This window comes from Zonotrichia leucophrys, chromosome 2 (assembly GCF_028769735.1).
Source record: "Zonotrichia leucophrys gambelii isolate GWCS_2022_RI chromosome 2, RI_Zleu_2.0, whole genome shotgun sequence".
Taxonomy (NCBI): Eukaryota; Metazoa; Chordata; class Aves; order Passeriformes; family Passerellidae; genus Zonotrichia; species Zonotrichia leucophrys.
In genome coordinates, this window is record NC_088171.1 from 79,018,131 (window position 1) to 79,044,380 (window position 26,250).

Consider the following 26,250-nt stretch of genomic DNA (forward strand, 5'->3'; position numbering starts at 1 on the left):
CAGCAGCCAAGCTTCAAGAGAGGAGCATTCCCAGCCTCTTTCCATAACAACAAAGTCTTCCCAAACACACCAAGCCCACCCTGTCACATGTGGTTTCTCTACTACCTCCTTTCACCTGCTCTTCCCTCCAGTCCATAGCTTGGCTGCTGGATGGAGGATGGAGAAGACGCTTTTTCTGGAAAGGAAAGGAAAACATCCTGATCAACTGCTGAATACATTGGTGGGTCTGGAACCTGTCTATACCAATTCCTTGTGGTTCATGACCAACTGAGACAACACACTTGTGACTTTTAGTAAGAAATCCATTCAGCATACAATTTTTACTTTCAGGAGTAAATGAGAAAATAAATTCTGTTTTATTCTCTTGAATATGACACAATTTTTTTGCAATTTAAGGTAGTAACATGTTAATCTGAATTCTCACAGGAAGAAAAGACCGTGCTACAGTGTCTTTTCTAAGTGTGCTAAGTCTCTTTTTTTAGGCTTATCCTAGCACAATGGGGTTCAGCTAATAAAGAGTCTCATTCTTCCCACATGCAAGAAACAGTTCTTTGTCTTTATCCAGATACAAATACACCTGGTTTAGATGGTAAATTGGAGCCTGAAGGGCTTAAAAAGCTGATTGTACTGCACCCAAAAAACCAAGCAAACAATTTAAAAGTTTGATAACTTAACTAAAAATATTTAGTTTTCCTCGTCCTAGGAAGAATGAGAATCCTATTAAAGAATTATCCAGAGTGGAAGGTAGAGCAATTTTGAGAGAATGCTGCCTAAGATAATTCATGTCCACATGCAAATGACAGCCAGTGCTGTGTCCAGTTTCTTTTGTCTCTTCACAATACTCCTTTGAAACTAGAGAAAAAATTGACAACAAACTATTGGAAGAAGGGCAAATGTCAATAGCTATGTCATTTATTATCCTTCATGAAATAAAAGATTTCTACACTCCTCCAACAGGTTCACAGGGGCTCTCACAGCAGACTTGAAAGGAAGTGCAAGAAAGTACTTGAACATTATATAAATCTCAGACTCATCTTTATATCATAGATTCAAAGAATCGCAGAATAGTTTGGGTTGGAAGAGACCTTTGAAGGTCACCTAGTCCTGCCCCACTGCAATGAGCAGGGACATCTCCAACACCATCAGAGCCCCATCAGGCCTGACCATGACTACGGGGAAGGGTGGCACCCATCACCTCTCTGGGCAGTCTGCTCCAGTGTTTCATCACCCTCATTGTAAAAAAATTTATTACTTATATCTAAACTAAATCAACCTTCTTGTTGTTTAAAACCATTACCCTTTGTCCTATTGCACTTGATAAACACAAATTTATCATTGGAGAACTTCTGCTGAAATTTATGCTCAGGAGATACTGGCTTTAGGCATGCATATCCCATAGCATTTTCAGCCCTTCAAGCACTAATAAATAATGCTTATGCATTTGCATATTACTGCACTCTCACAAATACATTGCTATCACATTATTTTACTACAGGCTCTGTATAGGCTATTTTGTGGCTTTCTATGGTAACACAGAAGCCATGTGTGGCAAGACACATACTCAGGGTGGGCTGAGGCCCTTCTAAATAAAACTGGAGAACGTGAAATATGGCAAGCTTGTAAGTGCATATTTCTAAAATGTTTAAACATATTCTCAACAATTAATCTAACAACCAAGCTCTACACAAAAGAAAATTGAATACAAGAGTTTAAAATGCGAAAACACCATCTCCTCCCACAAGTTTTAGTTAAATGGCATTCAACTGCATCAATAATCTCTGAACAGTTCAAGTCTGGTATTGATTACTGTTTTAATAAAACACAAAGCCATAAAGGTTGACCTTTGCCACAGTATGCTGTTGGTGGCATTGTGTGTTATTAAATTTCATATACAGTGAAATTACACATAGTTGTTTTAGTGGGAATCAAACAGGCTGCAAAAAGTACATCCTAATGCTCAAATCAAAGATGCCAAATCTAAATTTAAAATGGATTCTGAATTCCAGGCAAATCCACATAAATACATTTTAATTTATTAACTAGAAATAAGTTCTAGAAAACATTTTAATTATCACTTGCATTTTTTTCAAAATGTTTGAATGCCCAAGTTATAATCATTAAATAAACTCTGATTTAGAAATTAGGCAAGGTAAAAACCTACACAAAATGCATAAGATTTGAGATAAAGGATTTAATTTCTTCCATGCTGAGAAAATGCAACATTTGTACACAATTGCTTTGACAAGGAGAAAGTTTCTCTCCCTCTGATCACGAAGCAACACTGGAGCCTCAGCCTGATGTGAGGGATGCAATTCCCTCTGTAGAATGCACAGTTTATAAGTATTCAGGTCCCTCAGGATCCCAGAAACTGCGCTACAAGCCCTTGAGAGACAGCAAACCTTTAACTCAGGCAGCACCTGGTCCATGCATCCTTCTGCAATGCCATATTTACATTAATACCACTCCCACACCAATGAAGGAGCTGTTTGGATTAATCAGCCAAGAAACAGCACAGCATCGTTTCCTTAGTGAGCAGGGCTCCAGCTGGGCATCCCTGAGCATCCCACCAGCAGCCCAGCTGCTCCCACCAGCTCTCTTGTGTCAGAGCTGCTGCAGAGTCACGTGCCCCAGGCTGCATCAGAAGAAGATACAGTTTTGGGCTCAGAACACAAGCCCAAAGAACAAATAACACTAATAAGGCCAGTGCCAAAAGTGATGCTTACAGCTGGGATCACCCCCGGCCGCGAGCCTGAGCTACGGATGAGACACTGTAAAGATGGGGGTACAGAGCGAACACTCATGGATGCCCTGTGACAGAAGGCATGTCCTGGACGAGCCCTGCACCTCAGGTGACCAGAGACAGTCTCATCCAAAAAATAAGTCAGGCATGTCTGAGAAACCCAGGTCTCCTTGTGCCACTGAAACCCAACACCATTTTTATCTTGGTCTACCAAGAATTAATAGGAAACTTCTTCTGCTTCATCAGCTGGGAAACAATTTTGCCTGAAGCTGCTGCCAGGGTGCTAGTGCCAGCCAAAAAAGAAAGACATGGGTTTCCTGCAGGGGCACTGTCCTTATCATCTAACCTGACAAACCAGCTGTGTCCAGAGCAGGCTGATCTCAGGGAAGGGGCATAGGTTAGTTGTAAAGACCATTTTTATTCTTCACACAGAGATGCAGCTAAATCAGAACTGTATTAGTCAGACACTTGTCTGACTGACAACCCAATTCCTTTGGCTGTTTTCTGATCTTTCAGTTCAACCCTACCAATTCACAGAATAAAATGCTACATAAATATTCTTTGCTTGCAGCATTTCTGTAGCCTTTCCAGTCGTGAACTGCAACAGCCTAGAAGCCATGGCCAGGCACACAGCCCAAGAACCGAGTGCCTCTTGATCCTAAGGCAGATTGATGCACAAGGAGTGAGACAAGGAGAATTCCACTAACCCTTTGAGTTAAAGGCCTTCTGCATAGCTCACAATGATTGTAGTGATTCAGGCTTTGCTGACCCCTAGGTAAGAGAAAGTGTTGCGCCTCTAGCTCTCCTTTGTCCTGAAGGTGTTTCTTTGCAGGAAAAGAAATACTAGAAACAGGCTTTCTGCAGAACTCAGGTACAGGGAAAGAAGGGGATCTTCATCAGGGTCCTTACTACTGTGTGTCTGATCAGACCTCTAGAAAAATAGTGTGTAGAAGAATTTCTTTGTTCTTATTCCTCAACACTAAATGGGAAAGAGGATTTTTCCATTTTGTGGACAAGACTTGCATTCTGAGCATTCCTTCAGTAACATCCCATATAGTTTGATAATATTTTTAAATTACATCAATTTTAAATGTTAAATATCTTATTGTTTTAACTACTGTGGTGTAAAGAGCTGGAAATATGCATCAGACTCAGTTCCACCTTGAAAGTTAAGTGTGCAAGAGGCAGATGTTGCTGGGGGAGGAATAACTCAAGACAGAAGCAGAATATCACTGTGGAGGTGTCCTTCCACTTTGATAACACACAGGAAAAGACAGTCACCATTTGCTCTCTCTAAGACCAAGGCCATTCAGGCACCAGAATCACTGGCCATTCTCTAGGCTGAGAAATCCAGCTCATCTGTTCTCTTATGGGATGACTGGCTGACAAATTTTGTTACTTGCTGGTTTGAGTTTATTACACAATGAGTGATTTTAAATCACCAGATCATAAGAGAAAAAAAAATCCTGTATAGAGAAAAAGGTTTGAAAGTAATCCAGTAGCTCCAAAAAGAAGGGATGACAACTAAACAGCCAACTAGAGATGGAAAGCCCAAGTGCAGTGATTCAAAAAACAAACCCAAGACCTGTTTTCTCTGGCAGGTAATTAGCAGTAGCCTCAACAAGGAAAAAAGAGGCATGGTTCTGAAGTAAGGCATTACCACAGCAGGGTCCTTTCAAGATTCTCACCATGTGTTTGTGGTAAGAGGCCTCCTTTAAGCTCAGGACAGCAGTGGGACTCTAACACATTAAAGCCCATGTGCTGATCTGCATGCTGGGTTTCTGACTGCGTGAGTAAAAGTAATGTCCTGATTCATTCTGCTACTGGGGAAACCTTCAGGCTTTGCCCCCATTGCTTAAGCAGCAATTACATTTCATTACCAGGAACAAGGCAGTTTTGTGATACCTTTCATCATTTCTACACTGTAACACATTGCAGCACTGCACTCTGTTCATGTGGACTTCTCCAGTGAGATGGCTCCATTTGAATTACTCCGGGACCAGATGACTTTACTGTAAAAAGCAGTGAGATTATGGCTAATTATTTCCTGCTGTCCTCTCTGTCTTTTTTATTCCATTAAACAAACAGACAGTGTTTGGTATATGAGTAAGAAATGTAGTGTAACAGAAAATATGTTAGAAAGGAAATGATTAGTAATCACTGCTTTTTGCCCAATACAGCTAAAATGACCTATTTCCTCAGCTCATCAGCTGAGCAAACTACTGACTCCAAGATGTGAGAAACCATCCTTGTTCTTTGGTTGCAAACACAGTCTTGTTTTTGTAATGAATTGACGGAGCAAATATGACCTAGGCTGAAAGAGAGGCACACAAAAACTAGAGTCAGCACAGAAATAGAAGACATGAATGGGAAGCAGAAAGACAAACCTAAAACACTGTCTAAAACAGTTTATTAAGTAGGTCTAATGATTTTAAAATATGGAACTCAAGAAAGCATCAGTCAGGTTAACACTTGCCCAGGACATTCCAGTACATGTGAGGAGGTAAAATGTAAAACTACTCTTCAAACAAAACTGTACTGCTTTGAGCAGCAGGAAGATAAAAAGTTAACCACAGCCCTCAAGTGACCAATCAGATGGAAATGAATTAAAGATGTAAGGGGCGTGATTCATTATCGGGTGGAATTCAAAAGTATTAACTACTTTATGAACACATTAAAAAAACCCAAATTTATAAACTTCTCTTATACTACATAAAGTACTTGGGTTTCTCGGTATTTCCAGGACTGAACATGACTTTGGGACAAATAATCACTATTAATTCTTTATAGTTTGCACTGTGAGACACACAGAGTCCAAATGTTTTGATTCAAGAAGCTTTAATTTTGGGGTGGTTTGTTTTTGCCAGGAATTAGAGGAGGTAGCTCTCAAACATCAGGTCATCTGGAATTTTCAAATGGCAACTTAAAATCATATATTTACAAATGGCTTTGGGGATTCCCTTTTACTTTTCTCTGACTCAAAAACAGCACTAAAGATTTCTTTCCCTTAAATAAAGAATCTCTCTAAACTGAAAGAAGAGGCACACTTTGCAAAGAAAGCATTTTAAAACATAGAGTTTTAAAAAATATTCTTCCATAATTTCACCTACAAGTTGCTCTCAGACCCATGGCATGGAGGAATGAGCTCAATGGCAATAAAATCTAGTCCTGACAGGAAGAAATTAGTTACTGGCAATACAGTTATCTAAAACCACACACATTTTCAGGAAGAAAGAATGTAATATTGAATTAATGCTTCAATATATATCCGGCCTTGAGTTCAAAAGGCACAAGGCTTCCTTCAAAGAAAATGACCTGCAACTTACATCTAAGTGTACATAAAGGCTATGCCTAAACTGGCAGGGAATTCAGCTCAGTGCAAACAAACAAGTAAAACAAGACAGATGGTGTAAGGCCTCTGCATCTCTAGGAGCTCCTCCTTAGAGTCCAGCTTTAGTTGGGTTGGCTGGAAGACAAACGTTCCCTCTCACTGGACACGGGTCGAAGACGTCCGATGGATGAACCACTGGTCCAGAGCTAAATGACTAGCTCTCCCTTAGGAGGATGAAGATTTGGTGCTGTTAACCCAAAAACACTCTTAGGCAATCACAAACATCTTCTGCTTCCCTCTCCTCAGTTCATGGTCCTCTCCTGGTTTTCTCTGCTTCACTCCAGGACACCATGCCTGTGGCATTGGAAGTGATATACAGGATGAAGGCAGGTTTGCTCTCTTGTAAGCATTTGCGTTTGCTCTTCTGTGCCTCACAACGATGGCTGCTCCAGCTCAAGGGCTGCTAGGTGAGACAAACTCCAGCTGTAGGAGGGAAAAAGCCTCCAGCACAACTGGAGCTGACTTTGCCAAAACACCTCAGGAATCAGGGACTCCTTTTCTCCAGCCCCACCCCACAGCCTGTCATTTGCCTGCCAGGGATATTCAGAGATCTTCTCCTGTTGACTCTCCAAATATGTGCTTGGTCATGGGAACAATTTAATACAGTTGTCTTTGGGAGAGGGAGGCTTTGCAGCACACCTCTGCTGGCCACTGGTCCTCTGAGGATCAGATACAAGTATCTGACTCCTCGTAGGGTTCCCACCTTCCCAAAATATTTGCCAACTCTCCTTGAAGGGGACAAGGTGAAGATAACAGCATAAACCTAAATGACCCAGCGAAACTCAGTTACAATGAAACCTTGAAACAATCCTGCAATTTTGAAACTTCTGCAAGTTATTTAGAAGGGGGTTGCCTTCTCATCTTTCCCCATTCTCATCTCCCACCCTTAGACTGGCAAAACCTTGTGGCTTGCCACGGCCGGGGTTCAGAAGGCAGCCGATGCCCCAGGCAGCGAGGGCCCTCCTGCAAGCTCCCTTGGGCCACAAGCACATTCCCTTGCCCAGAGCTCGGGCAGAGATCTGAAAAGATGAAGATGTTACACTGCCAAACGTTCAAGATTCATTTATTCCAGGGTTTTGACCAGAAGAGCTGTGGGTCAGACGCCGTGTTGAGGACCCTCACCCTTACTGCAGCTGCACGAGTGCCGCTGCCCGAGGCCCGAAGCCCACAGCCCGGGAACGCCTTCCCGTGCCCCCGGCTGCGTGATGAGGGCGGCGGGCTGCGGATGGGGAAGCCCAGGGCGCCCACCGGGACCCGGCGGGGTGAGGGAGCGCGGACAGGTGCCGAGCCCGGCCCGGCCCCGCCACGGCGGCGGGCGGGGGGCGCAGCGCGGCCGCTCCGCCGTCGGGAGGAGCCGCTCGGTGCCGCTCTTTCCCCCGCCGCCCGCCTGCGAGCGTGTGTCAAACCCACGTGCTCCGCCAGCCCGCGCTGCCCGGAGCGGCGCCCCGCGGCCGGGCCCCGCCGCCGGCCCCGCACGGCCCCGCACCGCCGCCGGCCCCGCACGGGCACCGCCGCCGGCTGCCGCGCCGCACCGCGGCCTGCGCCATCCCCGCAGCGGCGGCGGGCAGGAGGAGGAGGAGGAGGAGGAGAAGGAGGGCGGTGTTTTCCTGCGCGGCGCCGCGGCCGTCGCCCCGCCGCCGGCGAGCGTCAGGCGGGGGGGGGGGCCCGGCCCTTCCCCTGGCCCCCGCGCCCCGAGGATGGCAGCGCTGCCTGCACGAGTGGCTGGCGGCGGTGTCCCTCCTCTTTTTTTTTCCGGCAGCGGCGGCGGCGGCGGCGGATCATTGTTGTGTGGGAGGAGGGCGGCGGGGATGGACTTGATCTCTCGGGTCTCCTGCTAAGGCGGCAGCACAGCGCGCCCCGCCGCCCAGCCAGCGCCGCGCCGGGCAGGGAGGGACCGGACCGGCCCCCCGCCCGCTCCCCGGCTCTTTATTTTTAGGGGGCTCTGCTGCTCCTCTCCCTCTCCCTTATCTCCCCCCCACCCCCTCCCCGCCCGCACACACGCACAGGGACACGCACGCACCCTCCCCGGTGCCCTTTCATCCTTCCCCCCGCCGTCCTCCCGCGCCGGCTCCTGCCGCGGCAGATGCGCCGCGGGTCACCGCGCAGCTGGGACTATGGTGAAATTTCCAGCGCTCACTAACTACTGGCCCCTGATCCGCTTCCTGGTCCCTCTCGGCATCACCAACATCGCCATCGACTTCGGGGAGCAGGTAAGGCAGCGCCTCTCCGGGGAGCGACCCTCTCCCGCCCTCCCGCAGCGCCGGGCTGGCGCTGTCGGTGCCTCCGCCGGGAAGGCAAGGGACGGAGAGCCGAGCCGAGCGGTGCCGAGCCGAGCCGTCCTGCCCTGGCTCATCGCTCCGGGCGGGGACTGCGGCCCTTGTGCCGGCGTGCCTGCCCCGGCGGCCGCCCGAGCCCACGGGCTGCCCCCACCCCCAGGAGATGCCCGGGGAATGATGGCAGGGTTTGGGTTGTTTTGAGGAAATTTTCCCCCTCTCATTTCAGGATTATATAATCTGAAATTACATAATGCGCTGGCCGGGGCTGGCAGTGCTTTATCCCCGCGCTGACACGGGCGCTCAGGTGCAGCAGCCCCTAGCGCAGTGCAGCGCGGCTGGAGCGGAGCGGAGCAGAGCGGGGCGGGCGGCCCGGCTGCCGCCGCCCGCTGCCGGAGCGGAGCCGCGGCCCCCCCGCCCCGCGGCGCTGCCGCTGCCGCAGCGGTTCGGCCCCGCCGCCCCGAGCCCCCGCCGCGGCAGGGCGGGAGGAGCGCGGCAGCCCCCGGGAGCCGCTCCGCACCCTGCGGGCAGGGGAACCTCCGGCTGCGCCCCTGCCCCCGCCGCTGCTCTGGGCGCCTCGGCCCTGCTGCAGTTCTCCAGCGGTGCTGGTGACCTAAGGCTGTCCACTGGCACGGGCTCCGAGTAGATAGCCCGGTGTATCGGAGCCCGCTGTCAGCCCGTCTCACTGACATGCCGCCACCCCATTTCGTCCTCCCAATCCCCTCTTGCTGCGTTTGCACCGAGAACAAATGTACCCACTCCCCTGCCCAAGCTAATGCTCGTTTGCCCCTGCACTGGGGTGTGGGGAGAATCTCTGCTCTCACGTTTTGGTATTTATGACAATCCAGGCCTTGTCTTATGTTAGGCTGCACTGTATGGGACCTGTCATTACATTTTTAGTAGGATGGCATACACTACTACTTACTTGCAAGTGTTAAGCTAGGCAGCCACACTAAGTATTGCACTCCAAATAGCTTTATCCTTGTCCTAAGTCACTCAGTTTGGCTAAGAAGAGCAGACACTTGCTCCTGTGCTTCTTGAGCAAAGATATCAAAAAATTAGTTGGTACTTTCAAGCATTTGTAAAGAAGAAAGTGAAAGGAAAAATACTACAGTGGGAAAAAATAGCTAACATTAATCATATGTTTGTCATGGCTGTGTGAATCGCATTTTGAGTCCTAGTCCTTTAAATAAACCGTAATACTGAAAAATACAATTCCATCCTTGTCTAACAACTATGTGCTTTCCTACTAAGTCGGTCTTCTTTAAGCATACTGGGGGGGGGGGGAGAGGGAAGGCAAATCTAAATATAGAAATGACAAAGGAAAAGGAGATTTAAATGCTAATAACTATGCCATGTTAATAACATATAGTAGAAGTTAAATTGAAAGCCGTGCACTGAGGAAACTGAGTATGACAGGTGCATTCATACAGTTTGCTTCGTACAAGGTCAGCTCAATTCAAGGTAAATGTCAGCCTATAAAAAAACATCCCCATGGCTTCAGTGTGCTCTGAACCAGGATTTCAAAATTTGCAAGTGATTTTATAAGCGAGGGTCCTTCTGTCTGGCTGGGTACCAGTGACACAGGAGGGATGTGAATCTGTGAATGATACATGTAAACACTTTAACAACTTTGACAGTGTTATGGACAAAAATATCTTAGAAAATGTTTTGTTTTATAGCCAAGTCATAGGATTGAGTTTTCAGGAGAGTTGGGTTTATCCCTCGTCTCAGATGGCTGCCTGGGGAGATATTTAATTGAATAGGGAGAAATCCAGCCTTCTAGAACTCTTGCTTATTTCAGGACCAGAAACTGGAAAGATAGGTTTTTACCAGCCTTGCCTACATGGAAATCAGGAAACTGAAGCAGGCACAAAGCTACTCCATGTCTGAAGGGTTCCTCATGCAGACAAAAGGACAGTGATTTTATTTTCCTCTATGTAATACATGAAGTTACTTTTTGCACTTGCACGACGTTACTGTTGGACTTGAGAGACTGAAAGTACATTGCTGAGCCAGTCACATTTCTGCTTTACATTTTCAAAACATGCAAAAATTTTAATGTGAGGGATGAATGGAAGCAACATAGAAGAATGGGTGTGCCAACAGATAGCTCTGCAAAGGCTGCAGTACCCCCTCCTTTGAATGTATACTGCAGATAACACAGATTTCTAAGAATGATAAGGGAAGGAAAATTTGTATGAAGGAATATTACTTGCTCTGGGCAGTATTGTAAAAGAGACAGGAGAACTGCAGGTCAGAAATAAGAGATGACTGTAAAAAAATTAGAGAGAGAATGGACCTTGCCTGACCAGAGAAGAAGAGATGTGTAAGAAATGCTGTAGGTCATAAACCCTTTTGATGTATGGTATTCATACCTCATTCCCTCAAGCAAGGAGAATGTTTGGAAGTAGAGCATTCAAAGCAGAGCCTTCTTAGCAAAACCTTATACTATTAGACACCTCAGACTGAAAAGTGAGAAACAAAGATAACTTTTTTTTTTATTATTACCTTGAGAGGCCTTTCTGGGTGTTGAGTAGTTGAAGTCAATAGCAAACATCACTAGAAATTTACCAGATCCCTGCTATGCAATTGCATCTAGGTTTCTTGCTAGGTTAAGGGAAATTTACAGTAAGGCTAAAGATTGTTTGCAGAACATAGGTTAAGGCTGTCACCATTGCCCCAAATAAGATGCTTGGCATGGCAAGACTGTTTGGTTTACAGGAAGTAAAAAATGCTGGCACAGGGCTTAAGAACTAATAAGCTCAGCTCCTGAAGTCACTTTCAGAACCTCTACAGCCAGTGAAGAGCCTCCTGTTGACCCTGGACTCTAATCCAACAATGCCTTAGGACAAGACTATATTACAGAGTTACTCCCATCTAGTGAGCTGACCTCATTTCTTCACCTCATAAATTCTCCCAGACAAATACCTGATATTTTTTCCTTTACTTAAAAAAGTAGTCCTGATGCAGGCCCAGGTAAATTACCAGAATATTAGAGAGATAAACCATTTCTAACTTACTTTCTTGATTTCCTTCTGCAACTCATTTCCATTTTATTGACAGTGCTACATGGCTTTTATGAAAGTAAGTACTACATACCTTTCTTCTTAAAAGTACAGCATTCAGGAAAATAGTCCCAAATATTTTGGCTAAATGTTCCTTCTCCACTCAAATCTGTGTCTCTGTGTGTCAGTAATGTGTGTGTTCATGTGAACACCTCTATATATTTTTTCTCCAGCTGCCCTCACAAATGTACAAATATATATATATATATATTGCACTCACAATGTACAAATATATATATATATATATATATACACACACACAAATATACCCAACACAGAATTTCCATCCCAAGAGTCAGAAGAGAGATAGTGGCTTTTATTCTGCCATTGAGAGGAGCTTTCAACTCTCAACATCTTACCCTGAGATTCACAATAATTACTGTTGTATTTAGAGCTCAGGCATTGGAAAACGAAGTTTGCATTAAAAGTTCTGGCTCCCTTGAAAACTGTTGGATGCACTTGCTCAGAAATAAATAAATAAATGCCTCCTGTGTGATAGAGAGCAACACAACCTCAAACAACTCAACCAGCAAATAACAGCGTTGCTACTCCGTGGGCTCAAAAATCCATCACCACCCACATCAGTTTTCCTTTTAACACAGTTCCAGAGCTGCTGACATACATTCTGGTGGCCTGACTTGTAACATAAATGTGCATTTGCATCAGCATTTTTACAAAGGGAGCAAGCTGAGGTGGGCATGAATTCACTAACTTTGTCAGAAGCACGGACTCAGCCCTAGGCAGCGCTAAATACAGTTTGCAGGCGTGGCTGGGAGCTCTCCCTGATGCTCATGGGGTGGCAAAGGCCAGGCAGAGAGCACAGGTTTGATCTCAAGGTCTGCCTGCAGTAGTTCCGTAATTATCAATGGGAAGGAACACTAGTATGGTTTTTTTGTTTGGGTTTTTTTAACTTCGTAGCGATGATGTAGCCAGCCCATGGATCATTAGTTTGTGTCACTGTCAGTAGCTGTTGGCCGGGCAGTTTAGCGTGCCAACATAATTTATGTATGCCTCCGTGGTGTTCAGTGGCCTTTGGAAACTAAAACTGAGCAAGCACAGCCCTGCTGCCTCTTTCTCCAGAGGGCACTCAGGTGCTCTGGTCCCTGCAGAGAACTTGCCATGCATTGCCCATGCTGTAGTGTTTGAGATACAACAGATGAGCCATAAAGGAAATGCTAAGTGTTTGGGATTCCAAATTATTTTATAGTAATTGCTGGTTTTTCTTATATTTGGATTCTTTTGGACTGTTTTTGATGTTGTTTTTTGGTTGTTTTTTTTTTTTTACATAAAAAGAAAGTTGCCAGGAAAGGAGAACAAGTCATGAATAATGTATCAAAAAGAATTAGTGAGCTTATTGTCTGCCCATGCCATTTGCAAACTTGGTAGGGGGTTAAACATTTTGATTAATGCCTTATGAAGCTTGGTTTTGGGGTAAGCATTATTGTCTGGACGTTCAAAACAAGTAATGGGAGAGTTCACATTCCCAGCTGTTCACCAGGGCTTTGTGCCAAGTTGTGTAACCTTTCCATGGCACAGTTTCCCTGCCTTTGAAGTGTGCCTAGACACCTACCTGCATGTAGATGTAATGAAAATTCATGTGTCAGAAGCACTCTGAGATGAAAGGTGCTGTATGAGTGCAAAGTACCCCTGTTATTGATGTTGTAAGAGGTCAGGGACTTGTTTCAATTGTGTAGGACTTTAGTACCAATATAAACAAGAAAGCTAACAGCGTCCTGTAATTGGTGTACAACGTGGCTGTATGTTATTACCACAACCACATTACTAATAGGGTAGGCTGACAGAAATGTCCTATTTATTTTAAATTAATGTGAACTACACAGCTTTTTAAATTACATTTAGATTAAATTATGTTGAAGAAGGAAACATATACAGAGTATACTATCAACAGAGTTTTTTTGTTGTTATTATTTTCCATGGCATTATTTTGAAGTAATTTCTCTTGCAGAATTCACATGCTAAATGGTCAGGGAATGACCACTGAAGTATATCTAACTTCCGTGTTTAGAGTGAGTAGATCCAAGTGAGACTGTCTATGAAGGATTAAAAACCAAACCACACACACCTGAAGTAGTAACTTTAAGATCTATACCTCTCCAGAGACTTTTTTGTAAGCAGTGCAGCTTTACTTCCCTATGCATGCCAGCCTGAGCCTTCCAGCCCTGGCTCCTAAATGGTCATCTGCCAGGCTCTGGGGATTTTCACACCCGTGCTAGATGGGCTCTAGACCACGTGGCCGGCTCTTGAGACTGCCCAAGGGATTAATTAGGCTGCTATGTCAGTGTTAGTGCAGCGGGCGTTGCACACCGGGCACTGCACTCACCGCTCACGCAGAGCGTTTGCTGGTATTTCACAGCAAGCAGTGCATGCTGAGATCTGGGAAGAAGTCAGAGATCTCATAAAACATTTGCAGATAAAAGCCAAATCTCCACAGAGCGCTAATGTTCTTAAAGGTGACAAAGACTTACTCCTGGCAGCTAAACCAATATCTATTTGCATTTTATAGCACGCAAGGTACAAAATAAACAGGTTATGAAGAGCACTGGGGCTATCACCACTGGAGATTTCACATGGTACTAGAAATTATGAGACTGAACCTGCACCACTAATGAGGTGTCCATTCCCTGCAGTGCCCCATGTTGCCATACTGTAAAATACATAATCTTGAGTAGGACCTATTTTGCTTAATGTGCCAGTACCTTCCCCTTTTTTATTCTGCTCTCTCCTTCCTTCACAACACCATCCAGTTCCCTGCCTCCCGCCTCCCATGGCTGTGTGAGCTCTAAGGACTTTAGAGACTTTCTTATGCTTCACTGTTAAGAGCAGGCAGATTTTGTACTTGATGATAACCACTAAGCATGTCTGAAGGCATTTTCTATCTATAGAGCCGTAGAGAGAGCTTATTTCCAGGACAGGTTGGAAGGGGAGGTGAGGGGGAAAGTGGAGGACAACAACTCCATGCAGCACCAACCAGCCACTTTTTAATGAAGTAATTTAATTAATCTCAAAACTGTAAGTTCAGATGATATTTGCCCACCAAGTTGCTGGAAAATAAAACTTTGAGGTCTGGGGGTGGAAATTATTCTCTCTACCAAGAAGTCTAGCTTATGCAGTGGGAGACAAGGAACATTTGCAACTTTGCCAAGCAGTCCCAGTTCCCAGTCTCTAGGCTGGAAGGCCCTCATTGCAGATACTCCAGTCGTACTATCATTAGATAGCCACTGAAAAAGGTGCACGGGGTAACCAAATACTTCTCATGCTTATTTCAGAGATAGGGAAATTGGCTTCTCTTCCCTATGCCAGTGAAAATCTAGAAGACTATGCTAGAAATCTAGCATCAGGAATTGAAAATAACCCAAGGCTAATTTTAAAACATGGGTTCAAAACTGAAAACTTGAAAGGGGTTTGAAGCACTGTATTCTACATCGTGTTGAGAAATCCCTGAAGTAAAATTTTTGGATGTGAAGTGGACTGACTATTTGCTTCATTTTGGGGCCTTTCTTGTATATTTCTTTTTACTGCCTTTTTTCAAAGCCAAGAAAGCTGATTTCTCTTCACATTTGCTTTGGTCTGAACTGATTTCTTTTTAATCATTGCTCATTTTGCTGCTGCCTGAAGAAGTTGGTTGTATACAAAGGCTTATATGACTTGGCCAATCTTATGACTAAAGTGTCTTTTTATATTCAAAGAAGGCATACACTCAAAGCTATAGCTCTAAAAGTGCAGATTCTATCTGTTCCTATCTTGATCTTAGACAAGACATTTCTCCTTGTGTCAGTTTCATCAGTTCTAAAATTGTGATGTGTTTCACAAGGCACTTACAAAGTATATTCCTTCATATTTGTAAAACATGGATGTAAGTTGTTGCATAAATAGAAAATTTAAATATATCTGCCAGCTCATGCAGAAAACTCCATGCATAAAACTGAGCAATTTCAAACAGATTTTGCTTTGCAGCTACTTTGAGAAATCTGTGATGTTTTTAAATAACTGATATTACTGCTGAGCTCAATTTCAGTTTAAATGACATATCAGAACATGTGTTTCTTTAAAAAATATGGGTAATTTGTAACTATCTTATATTTTAGCAAGCTAATTTAATCAGCCATTGCTACCTCATGCTCTTGGTACTTGGGTTTTTGGGTGAGGGAAGAAGGAATGTTAATATGCAATTAGATCATCAGATTGCACTTCTTTCTGCCTGCTTGATTTTCTACTGATATGATGTTGCTGTAGCTATGACTTTAGACACCACCACTGTCTTTTCAGATTACCATTAGATAGAGAATTTAAAAAGAACCACCATAAGAGATGTAAATGGCCTGTGCACTTCGATGTTCCAAACATCAAAGCTCTGCAGTTTTCCCATCTTCTGCCTCCTTTATGGCATCACCTCTCTTTCAGATTTTCCACAGGATGTCACTACCTTGCTGTAGAGTTTTTCTACGTGTGCACTTTTTCTTGATGAGTTCCCTCCCAGTGTAATACAGAATAAAAGAACCTGCGTGAAACATTAACTAAGAATAATTCCAGGTGTAAATATGCATTTTGTTCCAAAGAGGGCTGAAGTAGAGCATTGTTACTCGCAATAGCACAGTTGATTTCCACAGCCTTTGCAAGAGCATTCTAAAAAAAGGACAAAGGAAAAATACTGGAGAGAAGGGAGGCGTTCGTTGAAAAATAAGTGCCACAAGGGTGTGAAATCTCAAGTGCCATTTAAATTATTTTCCCAAAGATGATGCAAAAAATTCACTGTTCCTGTTTTGGCTGGAGTGTTACTTGTGGAGAAAGGGTGGTGACTATTGCCCAACACGTCCAGTTTGCTTTACTGATGGAGTTGTTCAGCAAGAGTTCAGCTTTTAGTGTGGGAAGTGAATAAACTGCAAGACACTACTTATTATCAGATGTTTTGCTTCACATAGTATTTCTGCATTGTTAAGGCAGTTTTTTTCAACCCTTTTCAATTTTTACAGCCCAGAAAATTTTCAGTGGAGTGCAGAGAAAATTCACAAGCTTAGGAGATGGAGTGCATATATGGTTTTATATTTCTTCATTACCTTTTTCCAACTCTTTGTAAACATTCCCTAAGGTACCGGGTTCTGTAGGCTGAAGCTCACTGAACCAAAGCATGTGCCAGTCTGTTTGCTGAGAGATACATTTGAAAGGCTTTTGGCTGGGTGATGGTCTGTCTTCTGGCCTTCTTACCTGTGTTTTACACTTAAATTAGTGAATGAAGTCAGATGCTGGGTGCACCTGAACTTTAATGTGCTGGCATGATTATGGCCTGTGCTGGCTGAAGAATGCAGTGGTGCCTGTCAGCCAGGACTGATTTTTTTCCTTCATCAAGTCAGATGTGCAGCTTGTGTAGTTATAAGGGATGCAACCGCATCACCCAATGTTCTTCCTTGTTTTTTTAAAGATGATATTTGACATCTACTTTCCTCAAAATGCAGGGTTTATGTCTAGATTTTATTGGGCTCTTTTTCCTGTTCACTCCCTACTCACTCCTCCTTCCTTCTGCTGCATACGAGTGACCAATATCTTATTTTTGTAACCTCTGTGTTTGTATACAGTCACTGCTGTTCCTGTAGCTATGGATAGTTAAGGTGAGGTAGCCTCTGATCCACCTCAGGCATCTTCACTCCTCAAGACAAAGGCTTTCCTTGCCACAACATGTCAGTGTGCTCCTAGAATTTGGCAGCCTTTGATCTCAAATCTGCTGTCCTGCAGATGGAAGACAGATACTTGAGCAATCCCATCATTGCCATTTCCTTTGTCAACATCCTACCAATTAAAAAACCTTTAGGCCATTTGAAAAGAAAATTAATTGTTTAGCAGCATCTTGGAGTGGGAAGACACTTCACATTTCTGGTTCTGTTGAGAGGGGAAAAAAATGTCAGTTACACAAGAGGAAAGATTATAGAAGTGAAGAATTTATAGCTTGGACGGAAAAGGGGGTTTGATAACCATCTGCAGTTGTATGAACTGTGGTGTGGTCATGAAGGAGAGGAAAGGGGAAACGAGGTTAGCTAGGTCACTGCTGTGGAGAAGAATGTGGACAAGAATGGTGAGAAAGACTGGGGTGGTAAACACAGTTTAAGCTGAAAAGATTTCCAGATTATTTTCCAACTGAAAAGCAGAAGATTTTCCTTCTCACACTTTACTTCCTTCTAAACACTTTACTTCCTTCTAAACTGTGCCACAAAGAGTGCTGACCTTCAGACAGGATTTGGTGGTGGTGGTGGTTGTGTTTTACATAGGCTCAAATTCAGTGGGTTACCAAAAAAAAAAGAGTGTTGAGATCACTGCAAAGCGATCACATGATCGATCAAACCCGAAAACCCAAAGACCACATTTTCAGAGCTTGAGAACCACATCCTCCTCAAAGGCATTCAGTACACTCTAGAAGGGCACTGTAATTATGGGCTCTTACTAAGGTGCAGAAAAACCTGTAAAAACCCTGCAACTCAGCGGTGAGAAATTTCTTTTATTAATAATCGGTGGTCATGATACAGTTTTCTCACAGCACCCTGTTTTTCACATGCTGCCTCCCAGATTCAGCATACAGAGAGCACTTGCTGGGGGGAGAAATAGAGCTACCTAGCTAGTAGAAGTATTGACTGTGAACCCTTGTCTTGTTCCTTTTAGAAGCATTCACTGAAGGCAGCATGCCCTTTGCTACCCAAGTGGAGGGGAAAAAAATCCAAACAAAATGATCTTACCAAAATGCAGGAGCCTTTCCAGTATGAGAGAAGTAGCGTGTAGAAATGTCCTCAGTGTGGAACTAAGGGAGATCTTAACTCCGCTTTTTAGCTGGAGGCTTGCTGAGCTTTCTAAAGGCATAAGCTATTGTGGGACAGGTCTTGGCAAGCACAGGGGAAGTTTCAGTCCTGTGGTCCCATATGGTGTATGCCCACAGCCCTGTACCCCTTCTTGACCTTCCTCTCTTACCCTTTCTTACTGCCTTTGCAGTTCAGTTCTTTGGGTCCTTTGCTTGGCTGTCCCATGGGTGCTGCAGTGTATCAGTCACACAGACATCTCTGTGGCTTTGTTGCCAGACTGGAGCTGCAGTGCAGCACCTCTTCCTGGCTGCTACCAGGGAGCCCATCCATTACCCTGCAACTGGCTTGGGTAATCTATTCTGTCAGTCCATGCCTCTTCTTCCTCCACTGTGGCATTTTGGAGATGACTTTGAACATAAGAATTATCTGCAGCCCACTCAGCCCAAGAGGCCAGCGAAGAAGATGAGTTCAAACCAGCCACCAACTCTCCCCAACAGAAGTGAATGCCAGGTGATGTACTTGACATCTCTGGTCATTTTTCTCTGCACTTAGTAGCACATAACAACTGGTAATGTGGGCCTCCAAATTTAGTGTGACAGCACTGTCAGCTTCCCCTGTAGTTATGTTGGGTCGTAACGATTTTGGAATCTTAAGCATTCACTTTAAAAGAGGAGGAAAAGCCTAACCACACAACATTTTTCAGTACATCAAAACAGCAAAGGTAGTCATCCACTGAAAGCTTTTTTTTGACACAGGCAAACACATTTTTCACATGCTTCTTTAAGACACACATGCATATGTATGTGGTGTGTTGTGAGCAGGAGACTGCCTTTATAGGAGAATTATACACAGAGGGGTGCTAAAGGACTGTCTTGATTACTACTGACTTATATGCAAGACTAAATAAATGGTCAAGGAAATAAGGAGATGGGCTGTAACTGCTCATGCACTGATTTGTTGCTTATAGCTTGAGACATCTCTGGTTACGTGTTGCATGTGCAACTGCTGTTTTGTTTTTGAATCCATGGTTTTGTACATGGATTTTATCTTTTCAAAATGTGATCTTGAGAGCCGTCCTGATCACTGCACCACTGTTTTTATATACTAGTGGGCAGTCATTTTGCTTCAGACTGTTTTATTTCAAGGCATGAAAGCATGACGACCTCTCAGCATTCAGAGTCTTGTTCTTATATGAGCTTTCTGACATGCAGTCAACGGTCTGCTGGTTAGGACATGCTCCAGCATTGTAACACTCTTGGGAAGAGCTTTCATCAGCAGTGCCTTCTGGATCTAATATATAAGTAGTGTGGGCTTTTTCTGTTAATACTGTGCAGAGGCCAGTGTTTCTCTCTTTAAGTAAATTCACAATAAATCACAGCAGGGATCTTGCTTGACATTTTCTTATTCCAGGCTTGACCTGTCGGTGAGCTTTGAGTTGCTGTCCAGAAAAGGCCAGTGTCGTTGTGGGCTAGCTTTTCCAAATCACAGCATGCAGTTCTTGTCAGCTGCAAGCTCCTACCACGTTGTGGGTGGTTGCATCACTGAGGAGAAAATAGCTAACGAAGGCACAATCATTGCCTCGGGACTTTGCCAAGGAAACCTCATGTGAAGTTACATATTTGTGATTTTGAGCTCCAAGGGTTTGGTCATGCTTGCAGTAATCTGCAGATGTGGGGTCTGCTGTATTCTTTGTGCATCCAGAGATTTGAAAGGGGAAATGAGTGGTAAGAAAGAGGGGTTTAGATCAAGCTGTCTGAAAGGAAAAGGCCTCGCATCCTTGACTTTAGAAATACCACCACATCCCAGAAGTCCTGGGTCATGAAAGCTTTTCACTGCACTAGAAGGGCTGAAATGCTCCAGTCAGAGCGACTGCAGGGCCATAATTTCATCACTAATATCTTGCTGAATAAGAAACTAGAAACTTTTTCCTCTGTCATTCTGCTGAAAGTGTAAAGTAGACAAAGGAGGCATGCCAGTGCAAGTTTAGCTTAATGAGAAGGCCGTCAGGTTCTGTGTTGAGACCAGCATTGAGAAGAATGTTAAATCAATACATGTCCAGCTGCTGATAAAGGATAACCTGCACTTAACTGTAGAAATAAATAGAGGAAAAAATATGACTCGCTAAAATATGACCTTTTTTCAAGAACAGAGAATACTAGCAGCACATGAAACCATTAGATATGAGTGCATAGATATTAATACAGTCTCTTGAGAACTCTGAGTGTGGAGTGCTATGACAAGAAATAAGCAAATTGGCTGGACAGGGAAGTGATTCTGTCTGCAGCCAGAAGAACAAAAAATACTTGAGTTTGTTGTTTTGGGTTTTTTCACTCTTAACACACCTATAGCATTAGGTAACCCTAAGCACTGTTCTGCTTTTCTGTTGACACAGCATAGGGTGAGGTATGCACAGCGAGGCTGGAACAATTACAAGAAAGGATTAGTAGCTTATTTGCAAGAGGTAGTATTGCAGCTTTTGGGAGTTGGTTTCAAAGGCAACTGCAAGCATGAGTGTCTCTTGTTTGCTTTCCTTGAAAAATAGTGCCTCTATAGTCTCTTGACATTTAGAATCAAATACCTCTATGCTTTCCTTCTTTCTGTTTCGGCCAGATAAGATTCTATAACCTCAAATCTTCTGTGTACATCCCTTTGTTTTGCAATTCCTTTGTGAAAGAAAGAAAACAACCATTGAGAAAGAGAGAAACAGGATATAAAAATAGGGAGCTGCCCTCAATTCAATTCTTTTTTTGTCTTCCACTGAATCCCTGTGTGGCAGTGCAGTGATGCAGCACCATAACCAACAGTCTGGCATCTGCAGCCTGCCAAGCTGAACCCTGAAGGATCAAGCAGCATCAATCTCATCTTTTACTGTCTGTTTTTGTCTCTTTGATTGTACATATATATATAAGACGGGAGTTTTTGCTTTCAGCCTTTGGCTGGGGCCTCCTGTGCACTGCTCTATTTGGCAGCCCTGGACAGCTCCTGTCCCTTCACCTTGTCGTCCTGCCTCCTATTTACTGCCTTTTTTTTTAAATCCACAGTAGTCCGTAAGCTTCAAATACCTGTTCCTCTTCTGTCTCCTCTGCTTTTCCTTTTCTGTGGCTGTCCACAGGCTGGCTCCAAGACACATCCCATTGCTGTTTGCAGCCAAGCATCCCACAGTAAGTACAGCAGCAAGGTGCCCACTGCCTGCCCCCAACAGATTCCTTCCTTGCAAGGGGCCTGGTTCAGCAAAAGAAATGCTTAATTAGAAATCTTCTTTGTGTTTGTGGCCTTTAAATGTAGGCCTCACTTCAGCTGATGTGCAGGTATTTATGTCATGTGAGGCAGCCAGACTTCAAATGAAGAATGTGAGCTTTGTGAAGCTGCAAGACTTTTATCTAGCAGAGGGTCCGTGCTTGCCGCTCGTTCCTTCAGACATGCAGTCATGGTGCCAGGCAGCACATTCCCCAGCTGTGAGTGTTCCTCCTTTCACACCCCGCCGTGCCAGAGCCACGTCCAGGTCGGTCTGGTTCAGATACTTTTTCTCCAGGACTGGCATGGCACAGTGCTGTCACACAGCAGTCACATGGCTGTGACTCCTTCACCACTTGACCCGTGCCTCCCTCTCCTCCTCACCCAGGTGGCCTGCTTTGAATTCCTGCTCAGCATGATGCCGTGTAGGAGAAGCAGTGAAATTTTTGTCCCTGCATGCTGATGTCTGATGACACATGGTAAATGCCTGGTGTCCTCATTGGTGGCTTTTTTCAAAGAACCTAGAAACCAAGGTCAGAGTGATTATTCTCACTAAGTCTTAAAGCCAATTTCTGGATCACAGACAAGAATAACATTGCCTGCATTCCCCACATGCCTGTTCATCCTGCTGTTAGGTCTCATGGCTGTGGTTAGGTCTCATTGCTCCTGAAAGCAGGAATGTTTTCTTACCTGCATGGCCAGATATAAAGCTGTTGGAGTGCTGAGACAATCTAATCTCAACAAAGCCCCTTTTGGATCAGAGAGCACTTCTTTTCTTTGGTGTTTTCTTTCAAAGAGAATCCTTTGAGGAAACCTGGGAGAAGCATGCCAAGCTCAGTCGGTTGTACATGAGTATGGATATAAGGTGCAGAGATGTCTAGGTGTTGTGAAGGTGGTCTCTGTAGGCTTCAGAAACGTCCCCATTGTGAACCTGTGCATCCCTTGAGGGACTTTGATGTTCATGACCATTTTTAACATTATAAATATTTTTTAAATGCTATATATAATTTGTCTTCAGACATTTTCAGGTCATAACTAAACTACTAGGCTTGTTCCAAATTAGGGATGGATGGCATGAATAGCACAGTGTGAGTCAGACCCATCACATGTTCCAAATTAAACTTGTGCTGAGCCAACATTGATCTTAAGACTCTTTCTGAAAATGTCTCTACCTTACAGATATTGCTGATAGTGTTTTTACAGAGGTTGATAAGGAAGAAAAATATAAAGCAGAAGCATGGAGGAAAACTGTATGGTGGAAGGACTCAAAACATGCAACTAGGAGAAAGTATTCTGAATAAAAAAGTTAGTGGAATTGCAGCTTCAGCAGCATATAGGTTTTGGCTTGTCTAGCACTCATAAAAGTTCAAATTGCAAACCTCTAGTGTTGATGAAGCAGAGTTGTCTCCTAATGACTACTGATTGATGTTTTCCTACCTAGGCATTGCATGCTGCCTGAAGTATAACCACAAAGGGCTCCTGTTTTCTGGGGGGCAGGGGGGAAGAGGAGTTATGAGGGTAACATAAAGATCACAAGATAGAAGGTCTTGGAGGATTTATCTGATGACCTGTCCCCGAGTAGAGGTAATGCATGCTCTAAGTCAGATTTCACCTGGGATACTTTATGGCCATACATACTTAAGGCAGGTTAGTTCAAATTTGTTCAAAAGATTAGGCAAAATAAACCCCAGCTATTAATTTCCCTTTTTTTTTTTTTCCATCATCTTATCTGTGAAGGTGAAACTGAAAGGTTTTGGTTTCTGTAGCCCAGCAAAGAAAGGTAGAGCATGATTACGGTGTTTGTGAGGGAGATGGGATCATGTTTTCTGATGGGAAGATGGTAGCCTACCTGCAAACAAGAGGAAATTGAGTAGCAACATATGACTGTGATCAGACAATGAGTGCTTTTAAATTGGAAATGAGGAAGGCTCCCAGCTAGCAGAAGAATGAGGCTCTGGAAAGAGCGGGGTCAGGAAAGCTGACCAACTTGTTTTTAAGATTGCATTAATGAAAGTCATGCTGTTGCAGGTGTGCCTGGAGCACCACAAAGGATTGACTACACCCTGCAAGTAGTTTCCATTCCCTTTGTGAAGGGAAGGTAGTAAAAACTTCTTAATCTGAATATGCTGTGGTTCTAAAATACTTGTTTTTCAATATTTCTGCCTTCGTTAAAACAGGTCATTGCTCACTTGAGACCTTCACAAATCCTGTTTTCTCCTAGGAATGATTCCCAAAAATGGAAGGTGTCCCCTCAGCCAGGGACACAGAGGCAGGGGGCTGCTTCTGCACGGCTGACATTGCTGCCTCTGCTGCTGCTGCTGAACAATCAGAGCTCTGTTCACTCTGTGCTCCAGCAGAACGAGCAGGGGGCGGGGAATGGGACAGAAGAAGGATGAGCTCGGGGATGGAGGCTGCTCAATAGAATGAGAAAAACATAATGAGAGAAGACAATGTATATTCTGTTTCATAAAGAAATTCATTCAATTATACATGTTAAACAAAATTTGGAAGGGTTTGCTAATGCCCTTTTATTGTTGTTCATGGGACAGCTTATCTGTTAATTTTTTCTGTTTTGCATGCTAATGATAAATCAAAGCTGATCATCTTGTCATTGCCATTGACCCTGATTTAGGAAAATCTAAAAACATAAAATACCTTCCGTTTTTTCTCATTGCTTATGTCTTCTCCCAGCATTCCAAATAGCAAGCTGCTGTTGTGATATTAAAATAATTTTAAAGACTGAAGCATCCAGACTGTCCTGAGAGCACTGGAAGAGACATGTTTGTCTTCTGTTGGCCACTTTGGAAGTCTAAGTCTGTATATTTCCATACATTTGAATTATGTTGCTTTGGTCCTTCTGAAAGCAAAGCAGCTATTATTACAGTAATGAAAAACAAAATTACAAAAAAATCTATTGCAATCTACTACAAGTACACAGTACTTTCAAAAATGTGGCATTTTAGAAGTGTGGGCATTACATTTCTTGGCCTCTGCATGATTGGGCTGCTAAGAAGCTGTATTCGTGTTGTTCTAGTAAGTTAAACATGTGATTTTAAAATGTTTTTGTACTGTCACTAGAACAATACATGACATAAAAAGAGCAAATGCTGAAACACAAGAGTCTCAATTCTGTGTTTGAGAGAGTCTGCATTTTCGTTTGGGTGAGTTGAGGCTGAGGGAAAAGGGACTTTCATTTTACTTGGGGACTTTGGGATTCTTTTTACTGCATACACGCAAGTGTTTGAGCACTGATGAAGCACAGTCCCGTTATTCTGCTGACAGCAAATGAAAGCAAAAAGGCCCAGCCATGGGGTGTGTCCTCCCTGCTCTGACCTGTGACCATCATCTGGCCCTACTCCTTCTTCAGCCTTGCTGAGGAGGGGTAGCCAAGGAGAGGGGTAGGCAAAAGGTTTGTCTCACTCTGTCACTCTGTATGTGCAAAGAGGTGAATCCCCATGCCTTTATAAAAGCTGTTGGTTTTTTTTTTTTAATCAGGGCAATGTTCATTTTTCCACAAATAAAGTGGCAGATCTGTTTACTTTATACTTACATCCCAGACTCAGGAAGGCTGAAATCTCACTGCAGCATAGCTGCTCCCTTTTCATCTCTATGATCAGTCCTCGATGCTAGACTAACGCATGGGAAAATGGGTGCAGATTTGGTATTTCCCTAAATATCTTCACTCCTTGAATAATCATGATGATCTCTGCAAACACAGAAGGTAACAATGCCCTTAGAAAGTAGAAAAGAAAGTAGAAAACTGATTTTCTTTCTTCCCTAGTCTTTTTAAAAGATTGGTCTTTGTCATTTACTCTTGGTAGTGAATTAGGAATTTGCTGTATCATGATTAACTAAGAGGAATAAAGACAGTCTGGAAATAGAAATGGGTGCAGCCTATGCAGATAGATGTCGGCTGTTGCTCAATGTCATTGTGAAACTGTGAAGTCATCAGAAATAGTCCCCCCAGGGAATGTGAATATTGGGCACAATGCTGGATTTCCAAACTGAAAATATAGAAACAGAAACCTGGGTAAGAAAAAAGGAGTATCACATGATATAAAAGCAGCTCCAGTTCTCTTTGGCTCACTGGAAGTTTTTGGCTGTCTGTAGTGTCTGATACTGTATCACAGAAAAGATACATGAAGATCCATGACCAATAAATGCACTCTTCATCCAAGATGGCCTGTAGAGTTTCCCTGTGCCTAGTGGGAACTGTGTCCACATTAACATTGAAGCCATGCAAAACATGACCCTTGAAAGTGAACAGGAGGAGGAGATTTAGGAAAGGATAACTTATCTTGTTAATGACACCAAGGAATAAGACACTCAAGAGAAATCCAATAGCTTCAGCAGTAAAGGTCCTGTAAGCACTGTCAAGGATGAAAAGGAAAACCTTTAAGAAAAAGAGGCAATAAATTTGCTTTCCAACTCCCTTATCACCCATTACATAAAAAAGCCTGAGGGAATGAAATCTTACAATTGGAAAGAGTCTTAATGGCCCAAATCTCAGCCCAGACATTGGAACAAAAGCTATAGTCATCACATTTCTTTGCTTTCTGGACAAAGAACTTATTATGTAAAAAGCAGAATAAAACTCAAGAGCCTGGGATATGCCAATAAGCAAACCTCCCTTTACTCAGTAAAAAAACAGCCTGTTAATCCATCAGAGCAATGTGGATTTGAGGTGAAGATCCACCAGTTTTTCACCTACAGGAAATGACACCATCTGTGCCCTTTGGAGTTT

At 43.7% G+C, this 26,250-nt stretch overlaps 1 protein-coding gene across 1 annotated transcript in view; it reads left to right on the plus strand.

Moving 5' to 3' along the window:
• The first annotated feature begins 7,969 nt into the window (after window positions 1-7,969).
• The window catches only part of ANKH (ANKH inorganic pyrophosphate transport regulator), a 97,634-nt gene continuing 79,353 nt past the window's right edge, over window positions 7,970-26,250 (plus strand). The window contains exon 1 of the mRNA XM_064705487.1: window positions 7,970-8,341. Coding sequence (XP_064561557.1) covers window positions 8,246-8,341 — 96 coding nt within the window. The 5' untranslated portion in view covers window positions 7,970-8,245. The remainder of the gene's footprint in view (window positions 8,342-26,250) is intronic.